At 47.9% G+C, this 11,642-nt stretch overlaps 1 protein-coding gene across 1 annotated transcript in view; it reads left to right on the top strand.

Moving 5' to 3' along the window:
* The first annotated feature begins 289 nt into the window (after positions 1-289).
* LOC146197464 (uncharacterized) overlaps positions 290-11,642 on the top strand; it is a 167,256-nt gene continuing 155,903 nt past the window's right edge. Inside the window, exon 1 of the mRNA XM_084599290.1 lies at positions 290-858. Coding sequence (XP_084455416.1) covers positions 595-858 — 264 coding nt within the window. The 5' untranslated portion in view covers positions 290-594. The remainder of the gene's footprint in view (positions 859-11,642) is intronic.

The raw sequence follows: 11,642 nt of genomic DNA, 5'->3' as shown, positions 1-11,642 counted from the left end.
TATGGCTTTATAGTACTTCGAGGTGGCAACTGCGTATATACCTCTATGCACCCGTGTCACGTGTCATTTTGACCTACAGATAATTTTAAATAGCTGATTGCAGTCTTTAAAAACATAATTACTTAACAAAAGCGTGCGAAATTGCATCTATAATAAAAAAATAACTTATTTGTTTTTTGTATTTGCGCTGCGTCACAGCTGCGTTTCGGTTTTGTTTTTAACTTGCTCAACTTTACCCGCCCGCCAGCCTCGCAACTCTCTCGCGGGGATTGGCTCTTCGGGTCTCGTCCTGTCCGGTCAGCTGAGACCTGTCGGTGTTGTCTGTTGTCGGTCTGCTCTGTTCAACAGCGCGGCGGGCGCGCGTGGCGCGCGTTTGGGCGCGCTGTTTGCTTGGAGACGTGAATCGCGCTCAAACTTGGGAGTTCCCGTTTTTATCAGCGAAAGGAGCGGTTTGTTCAAACCAACAGCTCGCGCGTGTACAGCGCGCGTGTCTCGTGCATCGTGTTGCGAGTTTGTGATCGGGACACCGTCCGTTGCCGTGTGCGTGAGCGTGCACACCGGTGACGAGGAGCGGCACTTCGACGGGAGGCACACATGTCTATGTCGGACGATGAAAGCGATGTGGATTTGGACCCTGCGCAGCAACTAGTCCGACTACGCCGAAGGCTACCTGCGTTTCACCAGCGCAAACAGCCGCCGCCGTATCGGACAACGTGCAGCGACGACAGTGACGCCAGCGAGGACTTGCCCGACGGCTACTGTCACCGCAAGTCTGGAAACTCGTGCTGGACCATCTCCGATCTCAGCCGCCTCGACGGCCCTGTGTCGCCCGCGGCGAAAACTGGTTACATGTGCGAGGTACGAATACGCATCCAGTGCCAGCGCTGCATCTTCTCTAAGCTCTGCTTATTTCTTATAGTTACCGTTTTTTTCACGTTCCCTCGTGCGCATTTTAATTTTTCTCGCAGACTTTTACTACTTGTTGCACTCGCTTTGAGCGCCTCGGGAACTGGCATCACAGGCGACGCGTCGCCGCCCGCTCAATCCGGTTCGTCTCGTTTGCCGTGGTTATGAGTTGAGGGCAGGTATAGTTACGCGCGCTCGTATACCTAACTCGCTGTGTTCCCCTCCTCGATCCTTTGCTTATTTTCTTTAGCCGTTCATTTGCCACTCCTCTATTTCATTCCTTTTCTTTTTTTTTTTTTCTTTTTTACATGTCATAGAGTGTTCTCTGCAGGTAGTTCAGTAGATAACAGCGCGGAAAAGTGGGGAGATCGATGCGATGGAAATTGACGCGTCTACTTTTTGTAGTTGTATACAGCGGGCACGCTAAACTGCATAGACAGCACTAAATATAACGTGTGTATTTGGAGAAAAAAAAAGCGCACTCAAATTGTACGTATGCCTTCTGCAGTAACTTTACTTTCAGAACAAAAGTGATTGATTCCTTATTGCGCTTTGCATTCAGAGTTGCCGCCACTCTAACTGTGTTGCTCTAAGTCACGGTGGTATCATATATATATATATTACATACGAGCTCAAATTCAAATAACAGCTATCATTGTCTCAACTACAATAGAGGGTCGAGACGAAAGAGAATTCCATCTGAAGGCGACGTCTTCTTGCACAGCTTTTCTCGAACATTAGATTTAATTTATAAAAAGAGGGGGGGGGGGGGGGGGGGGGAATAGCTTACCTTTCTTTTTAAGCAGCCTCAATAACTGATCACCTGGGAGGTGCTTAAAATATATAGATAGATAGGCTTCGCATTTAAGATTAAAACGCGATTGCGTTGTCAAGTCCCGTTCGTACTGCGCATTCATCAGGCCCACCATTATGCAGCTTGAACCAATAACGAGCTTTTGTGGCGCATATAGCAGCGTGCCTGTCTCGCAGCAAAGGGAAATATATCTTGAGTTCGATAAACTTGGTTTCCTTTTTCACTCAATCACTTCCTTTTTTTTTTTTTTTTTTTTTTTTTTACAGGAACCTCCTTGAAAATTTTTGTGTCAATCCGAACAATTCGACTTGTTCCTGAATTTTATTGTATACCTGTCGTAGTGCCAGCTTGAACTTTGCGACGAGGGAGACACAGACCACATCGTCTCCCTCGTGCCAAAGTTCAAGCTGGGAGCCAAAACAGGAATCATTCCAATTAGCTTGAAAGAATGCCATCTTATTGTTCCATCGGGATCATTTCGTGCACAGGCAGATTTATGAAGCGATATATGAGACGTGTAGGGGCCGGTGCTGGCATCATGGCGGCGCAAAAGGTCGCATCGGGACGACGGGCCTCAATATGCGCGCGAGGTAGTTTACTGTGAGCGCAGAATCATGATTGATTGAAAAAAAAAAAAAAAATGGAAGAAAGCGACTAATTCCTCCCTTCAAGTAATTAATCAACCGGTGAAGCATGCCCACATTGAAGCTGGGCGCATCACTAGCTGCAACTGGCTGCTTTATAGGGGGTATGCACTAATGCGCCGTACTCAGTGCATTGTGGGTAATTGTAGCACAGTCGGCCATTTTTGTGTCCACCGAAAGATCAGGGCGAACGTACGTATCAAGCGCTGTCGTGCGCGCGCGCGGTTCTACAAGCAGGCATCCGCAGTTATGATTTATTGAGCGGTCGTAGGCTATAACATCCTTGCACAGTGCAAGCAACGGAAGCTGAAGAGCTGCGTGAACGACCTCGCGTTTTAAAGTTCCGAAAGTGCACACAAACGACTGAAACAACTCACCAGGATACGACGTCACGTATGGGTGGCACGGCTCAACAGCGCAAGCATCACGGGAGATGCGAAATCTGTGTCAAATATGGGCTGGGCTGGAATCTTCCCGATGTTCCCTGGCAGCCAGCTGTTGCCAAGATCCGTGCACGACTGCTCTTCCCGCACTCGCAAGCCATATTCCATCCAGGTAAAGAAGCAGCGCAGCAACGTGCATCACCGTGTCCAGCCATACATTGCACCGCCAACAACCTCCTCGTCATGTTTTGCGGCAATCCAAGTCTTCAAAAGAGGGCTCGAGAAGCTCTGTGTTTGGCGTACCTGCCTCATTCGATCAGAAGTCGGATCGTATGTTCGCATCGTCTGCGTCGGCTGTGAAGCAATAATTCGGCGAAGGAACGTATGCGGGCAGAGTTATTTTGCGGAAGGTTTGAAGAGCTTTATAAACTTATATAAATAAATATAAATAATAATAAATAATAACAAGCGAAACTTAGTTTGGCCAAAACTCAATGCCATCGCTGGTCGTCGCTGTGGCAGCGGCTTCTTTTGCTTCGTTGCCGTCGCAGACGATGCAAACATCCGACTTCTTCTGATCGAGTGCATCAAACAAGTTCGGTATAAAAAATACTGACAAAAAAATGCCATTTTTGTGCTAAATTTGAGTTGCAAGGACTCAGCGGCTTAACTGCGATACACATTGTTCGGCACGCATGTAATTTCGAAAAGCGCGAGTTCGTCTGCTTCAACCGCGGCTCTTTCGCCAGCCGCTTGTAACGTAGTTGTGTCCTTCGAGGGGTCTGTAGCCTTTCAGTTGGTTTCATGTGACAAAGCTCATCCATAACACAAGGAACTCATGAATTTCGCACATATGTAAGCGCGCTCACACGTCAACGCTTACCGTGCAGTTGCGTATCGACAGCAAACGGGTCGATGTAACAGTTTTTTTTTTTTTTTTTTTTTTTTTTTATGTACAGGTCTCTGTTCACATAGCGCAGACTTTGCAGATAATTCGAACTGTCACTTCGTGATAAAGATGCAATTTTCGTTTCATTAGTGCTGGCATGAGGTATAGTGACAGAAAACGGACGTACACGAGCAGCTACGCCGCCGATCGTACTAGTCAGAACAGCACGCAAAGATGACGTCGGCTGCGTACTGACGTCAGCCTTGGCGTCATGTGAATACCCCTGGCGCGTTTATGCAGTATAGTTGGTATAGTTTCTAGTGTGCCTTGATGTAATAATTTCTTCCATGTGGCTGCAGCATCATCGCTATTTTCGCTTCTACACAAATAGTTTATATTTTGTGTTGCAGCCCTTGACTCAGTACTCTTGAGGACCGTGATATCACACTGCGGAGGAACCATGCGCAGCTCCTAAATTAAATTGGCATCATCAGACAGAAACCAGCGCTCTAAACCAGCTGTCTAACCTCGGAACAAATTAGCGCTAATACTTGTATGGGGACAAAAGGAAAGAAGACACACACGACAATTGACAATTAGCGCTAATTTATTCTTAGATATGCAGAACCAACTAGCCCGACAACACGCACTCCTAAAACCAGATGTTTTTCAGCTTGACGTGTGGGTATGTTGGCAACCAAATGAGATGGTTGAATAATTGCTACTCATTTCCCAGAATATGCTTGGAACAAACTCATCAGCCACCGCAGAAGAAATACATGCAGTGAATGCAAACAGAAAAATATGCCGCTTGCAGGTGGACGCAATCTACGTGCGACGCCGCAGCGTGTCGTCCTCCCAAAACATGGACGGCCCGAGCGGATATATGGCCACTTATCCGCGCCACTATAAAGCAGCTGCATTTCTGTCCTCTAACGTCAGTGCCGTCGGCGCGAGTGCCTGAGCCGGCCGCAACCCCGTTCTCTTTCATCTTCCATCCTTCGTTTTCGCAAAAGAATGGCAAAAGGCGGCGCGGCGTCGGCGACTGCGGCCGACTGGGCGACGGCGTGCTGCGCGTTTGATGGACGGCCGAGGCTAACTCTGCGACCCTCCCTTCCTTTGACACTGCAGCGGAACGTGTGCGTCCAGCAGCCGCTAGACGTAGGCGAGCTCTCCGTAGCGCCGGCTCGGTCGACCGTGTTCACGCATATGCAAGCAGGAGCTATCGCGCACGAGTATTAATAGTTTTCCGCGTTCCCGTGGGCCGTCAATGTAAACTGCCAGGACGCGCGAGAATGGCTGTATACACTCAGTGTATATCAATGCTGCCCGAGTCTGAACAGGCGGTAACCTTGAGTTCGATTATTCGGACGTAAAAATCAAGAGAAAAGCCTCAGACGTCTCTCATGAGGCCACTGGCGGCTGATTTTCATGATACTACGTTTGATCCGGTAAACCAACGGTGAACCCATCCACCGCGCATCCTGCGTTGTCAAACTTCACCAATGCGTCAAGAAAATCGGTTGGCGCCATTGACTGCAAGGGGGTTCTTTTAGCGGAAAAAACCGCCTATACTTACCGAAGCCCCAGTTCGAATGATTGACAGGAGACGTGTCAGACTGGGTATAATGGTGTATAACGGGTGTGAATGGGTATGGCTGCATGGGTGAATATGTAGTACCATGTTGACGCCCCTTTAGGAGTTTTCTGACGCATGCTGCCAAGACGCGCTGCCCGAAAACTATACAAGTAAATGGACTTTGCTGAATATGCGCGATTTAAATCTTGGGCGCATTAGCGGCCCGTCGAAAGAAGAGTAGGCCAAATCCAACAGCTCATCCCGGAGAAAACCGAGCACTATTCCGGGAGAAATTTTGTACTCACGACGAAAGGCTGTTGTACGACGTGTACCCGGCGCAGTGGTGAACGAATCTAACACCACCCACTTATTACGAGGCGGAGGCACTCCGCAGCATTGCGAGCACCGCTCCGCAACAGACGGAGTAATGGGAGAACGATCAGAATAGATGTTTTCACCCGAAAGCATTATGCCGAGGTGAAGAGCACGATGGAGACGCCCGAGGTCGTCACAGGCACGCCGACACGAAATTTTTGCAACGCACATTGTGTTCTGATTTCTTGTATGTGACCATAAGCAGTGCGATTCGGTTTGAAGTGGGGTTTTAAATAACAGCCGCACGTAGCGGACCGCCAGCAGGCGCGGTTGGTTAGCCGACGACTAATATGCTTTTGGAGCAAATTACGCGTATTGGTCGGCCGCCCCCCGTGCTGGCCTCGTCTACCTATGCAGCAGTTAGAGCAGTGTCTGTGGCCGTGTTCCTGATAAGTATACGCTCAAAATAGGCCAGCTTGAAGTGTCGATCGCCGGGTAGTCTAAAGCAAAATAATAATAATAATAATAATAATAATAATAATAATAATAATAATAATAATAATAATAATAATAATAATAATAATAATAATAATAATAATGATAATAATAATAATAATAATAATAATAATAATAATAATAATAATAATAATAATAATAATAATAATAATAATAATAATAATAATAATAAACGGAGATTAGCAGTGCAATTAATCCGTCAGCATAATCTGGGATCCTATATAGCAAAGGCCGAAATCCTGACGCTTGTTGTTATGGTTATTATGGTTACATAAAGCGACGCGCTGGCACCATTAGCGATTCTTAACCCCGTACTGGTCAGCGTTTAACAGCGTCATCGCATATGAGGCACAGTCAGAATGCCCCTAATTAATTATCTTAATTGGGCGCACCATCCACAGTAGAGTTCCGTACATGACTACTAGCACCCTCCTCCCCCCTATCCTGAATTTTTCCCCACTTTTTCTTTTCACGGAAGTCAGTGAGCTGCAGCTCTCGGATGGAGGTTTTGTTCTTGCTTTTCTATCGGCAATGCTTACCCCAGCAAGAGTTTTCCGCAGACATGTTGGAACGGCAGTAAGAAAGATTACATACCTGCTTTTCACTATGTGATACATTCACTGCTCAAAATCCTTAGTCGCTAACCTCATTTGTGTATCTTTACCTGAATGCCTTGCTGGTTTCAGCATGAAGCACCTTCACTGTTGCATGAATGAATGAATGAATGAATGAATGAATATAGTGACCATTGCAATTCATTTTTGGCTAAAGCTTTGAACGTCCAAGAGGTTGGGGACAATTATTTGCAATTTCCCAGCAACGCAGCCGCGTTCCCGCACTGAAAAACCGTTGGTATAGTGTTCCTATAGGGAACAATCTGTCTTGCATAGCTTGAGAGTTCCCTCTACCGAGAAATTGGAAAGCTTGTGCTTATCGACGTTCTCCTTTTTGTGCTTGTATAGATGACAGCGCCGTCCGTTTTTCGGTACGCCTTTCGTCTCTTCGCGCTGTTATCTCGCAAATTCAGTCACTCGGTCATTTATTTGCAACAGGCAATCCTTTTCCAGACAATATGCCAAGCGAAGAACGCACTTGTCATGTTTTTTTTTTTTTTTGTTTTTCTGGTTCAGAAAGGCTTTACATGTTTACATAACTTTAGCCCAACACGCGGGCGCTAAAAATTTTGGACTGCGGGAAAAGCATTTGGCGCTGCAGGCCCGGGGTGGCACCATAGAAACCTTACGTCCGGACGTCGACTTCCAGAGAGAAGGCCCACCGAGCTTCTTTCTGTTGCCCAGCGCCGGGCTGTTTCCCTTTTAGTCTCCGAGTTTGCTACCGTGCGAGCTGCCGACCATGTGAAGAGCGTGTTATTCTCTCCGCAAACGGCTCCCACCGGAAGTGTCTGGCGCTCGCGTCTGTTTGTTGGCGACGAGCATGTGCTGCTAATGAAAAATGCAATAAACAGCACCGGGTGAACGTTTCTTTGCCACCGTGTAGGCGCAACTGGAAATTCCTCAGCCCCGCAGAGGCTGTAGGGAAAAAAAAAAAAAGAACTATAGGGAACAGCGGCACCGCAGCGAGGCGCTGCGGAAGCCGCAATGAACAGCGCCCTCTCCGAGCAGCTCCAACATAATTGATCGGGCAGGCCGTCTAACCCTTTCGATACTTTCGACTTGTGTGCGTTTGCTCCGTCTGCACGTGAAACCAGTTTCGCGCGTACGCATGCGCTTTATCGCTCGCGCTAGGGCACCGCGGTGCGAAGGTTTTGTCTGCGCGCGCTTGTATATTTCCACATGTTTTTGCCTTTTTGAATTTCTGCGGTGTCGCTTTCGAGCTATGTTGTTGATCCAAAGGTCGCCTATAGAATAACGCCGTGTTTTGATTTGGGCTAAATATGAGAACGTATTTTGTGATGTTGCACCGCGCGTTTGAACGTGGTTGAGAAGGGAGAGTGTTAGTTTCGACTTTTTCTGGACATCGAGCCAGTCAGAGAGAATTCCACGCCGCCACCGATGAGCTCGCACCGCATTGACCACCCACTTGGCGGCATGGTGTCGCATGTCGACGGTAGCGACATCCTCTCGCCTTTAACGCGGCAACGTCAAAGTCATGTTCTCCAGTGTACATCCGGCGTCATGGCGTTGTGAATGAAATATCGCGAGCATGGTTCGTGTTATGTGGTACTTGGCAGGTGACACGTCTGTTCAGTGAGTGATCGTCAGAATCGGTGACGGCACGAGATTACACGCCATGACTGATTAGGCAGGCGTTGAAAATTAGTGCTTAGCGCTTGAGATATGGGAGGATGAGACCGCAATACAGTTCTCCAGGACCCTTGGATTCCGAGTTAGACATGCTGCCCTATACGCCGGCACGTTCGTACGGTTTGGGAAGGTGGGGCAGTCTTGCATTAATGTGTTATCCTACGACAGTATGTGTAATAATGGAGTAATTACTCACTGATATCCACCCAAGCGCAGCCAAACGAAGAAACTACGAAGTTTCGAAGAAAGCTGTATAGGTTTCCCTTGAAGCCGTATGAGACATCAGAGTAATTACTCCCTTATTAGAAACCTACTCCACCTTGAGGGATTCCCCTAAATATTCGACCAAGGTCGTTCCCATTTCGAGTTGTTGATGAATTCGCCCTCGCCCTACCATCTGGTCTGCTGATTGTCCTGGTTTGCTCAGTTGGTAGAGCGACTGCCCTGGAAAAGTGGTGGCCCTCGGTCTGATTCCCGGACTAGGGCGAATTTTTATTTAACGGCGAAGTTTCTGAGAAAGCTGTATAACTTTCCTTTGTAGCTGGTTGACTGCGCTTGGGTGGATGTTAATGAGTAATCACTTCCATATTAAAATCTGCTCCACCTATGGGGATTCCCTAAATATTCTATTAACATACGGAGTACTATAACAAATGCCTATTAATCCGCAGCCCTCCATAATGCAACTTTGCCCGCACTCTATACAACGAGCCTCGTGACGTTACCCTCACAAGCTTACCATGCCACTGTTTCGATACGTTTACGATAGGACGCCGCTTTTGCGCTCTATGCATGCGCCAGGATCTGCAAAGTGCAATGGCTGTAAGCTGCAGAGCCGCACTGCTGCCGCCTGTTTACGATAGAAGGATACTTGGTATGTGGGATGATGTCTATCACTTTCTTCGCCTTTGCAGTTCTACGCGCTGCTGGTTTACATGGGCCGCCCGAGTCCGCATGTATTCTAATCCAGGTACTAAAGTTAAGTAGCCTAGCGTCTTAACCACTGAGCCACTGCGGCGGGTAGCTCTCTTCTTTGCTGAACTGGCACTTCTTTTATATTGTACGATTCCTTGCGCCCGTTTAGAGTTAATTTCTACTGATAAAACCCAAGCCAGTAGGCGAATGCATCATCTGAAGGAAGTCCACGTCACAAGCAAGGAGCCTACCCTCCTGTAGGCAGCTGCGACACCGTTTGAGAAACCGCTAAAGCTGCTCGCCGATCAGCATAATCGGCTCGCGATAATGCTCTCGGTAATCTGCTCACACCTGCCGCAGCCGAAAGGAGTCCGACGCTAAAGGAGTAGCATGCGCTGCCGTTGCACGGCCAAACTTTAGCTTGGATTCCCTCCATACCTGGTGGTTCAAGGACGACTGCCACTAATTTTTAAAATAGGCTTTTTAAAATATTAGGGCCATTTGTTTAACCTACACCAGCTACTCCAGTGCAGCAAAAATCCATTGTAGGTATAGGAGATTTTCGACACTGGTGTGTGTAGCTGGTGTAGGTTTAACAAAAGGCCATATTAAGCCTGTTTCTGTGGCGTAGTTGTACTAGTGTTGGCGGTCATCAAAAACAAACGAATAATGATAGCTAGTAGGTTGGTTGGCTAATTTATATTAATTGACTTTCTGTAACTATATCAGTTCAGCGTCTAGTTGCAGTCAGAGGTTTTTAGCCAGCCATTAGCAATAGCCGTACGATTTCTTTAGAATTTCGAAAGTGCTATAGACCTCGGCGCTGCGGGTCAACAAATTTTGGTTTTCTTGCGCCAAAATAAGACCGCTTAGCCCGTGGCCTAGCGCATTACACCGTCACTAAGATGTCTTTACGCGTACATCACTGCACACTACAGCCCTCCCAAAGCGTGGCAGGCATCGTCCTCCAAGATGTGAAATATGTGCAAAAAAAATGAGTGCCGAAAAGCGCTTCAAAAATTCCCACGCCACAGATCTGGCCTCGTTTTCAACAGCTAATTTGACTCCTATTCCCTGGTTCTCCAGAGGTGGGAGCGACACCTCTCCTATACAAGAGACTCCAGAGTCCACACAGACTCCTACGCAGATGTTCAGGTTTTAGGTGTCCAAATGCCCTAGTGTATTACTCAAAAACACTATTTTTGGAGCACCCTGTACACATACGGTCCGGGAATATGTACGTTGGTCGGGAACCCACCGGTACTTAAGTAAGTTAAGCTAGTGTTTTGGGATAATGAACGAATCGATGATGTGCCAGATGTTCCTGCAGTAATCCTGTAAATCCGTGCTCTGATGTCCCTACTGAGTTTGCTCCGCTGCTCGTTAGCGGTCAAGTGAACGTGCACTACAGGTTCAAGACCTGCGTGCTCGGCTCACGAGAGAGAAAGAGAGAGAGAGAGAGAGAGAGAGAGAGAGAGAGAGAGAGAGAGAGAGAGAGAGAGCCCGTGCCAAGCCTTCACATCAAGCTCGTTTCACACAAGTGCGAACAGGTCGCGGTGTTTCAAATGCCGCACTGGATGCCTAAAAAATGTGCAGATGGAATGCTACAAAGCTGGGTGCAGTGCCTAGCGGAAGCACATATAGAAAGAAAGCTCGGTGAAAACTAGAAATTCAGCAAGGTGGCGCGCACGCTTTGTACTTTCGATCATATATCTCAGAGCCGACATTCAGTTGAGCGCTCAGCACAGTGCGGTTTTTTTGCAGCTTGCGGGGGTAGTGAAAAATAGCGCAAAGCTCCGAGAACGCCTTGCTGTGGACGTTTCGTTTTCCTGCTAGACTGGGGAAGCGCGGTCCATTGAGGAAGGGTCCGAGATAAACTCTGCCTTTACGCCGGGAAATAAGACTGGTGAAGAACGAGTTTTCCTCAGAGTTTTGTTCAATTCGCTGGAGATGTAAAACATCATTGTCGGAATTCTGTGTGCGTACTTTAGTCGCCTGTGCTGATGCATTGTTCTACTCCTACTCACAAACCTAGCATAGCGTGCAAGGGAGTTGATTGTTCCTCTAGGGATTGTTCATCACCCTAGAAATAGTACCTAAATCTGACCATTGCGCATCTAGCCAGCCAGTGTCGACCGACTGTCGGTTCACCGACGGGTGTCCAGCTGGCCACTTGCTGGCCCTGAACATTACGATGGCAACCCTTTCCCAGCGAGGTCGCGCAACGCCGCCGCGTGACTAAACCTGACGAAGGCTACACACACTGGTCAGAGGCGAAACCGATTCCGTACAGGAAAAGGGCGAAGATGCATGTGCAGGCGTTTTCCGCAGCAAATAAACAGAAACATGCTGCTCGGAGAGCACGAGGCGGACGCACACATAACAAGCTCGCGTGCTCATCCTCAGGCAAACAAGGC

This window comes from Amblyomma maculatum, chromosome 3 (assembly GCF_055883805.1).
Source record: "Amblyomma maculatum isolate TAMU_Amacu chromosome 3, ASM5588380v1, whole genome shotgun sequence".
Lineage (NCBI taxonomy): Eukaryota > Metazoa > Arthropoda > Arachnida > Ixodida > Ixodidae > Amblyomma > Amblyomma maculatum.
Note: the sequence above shows the minus strand (reverse complement) of the source record. Positions and strands in the feature narration are given on the sequence as shown.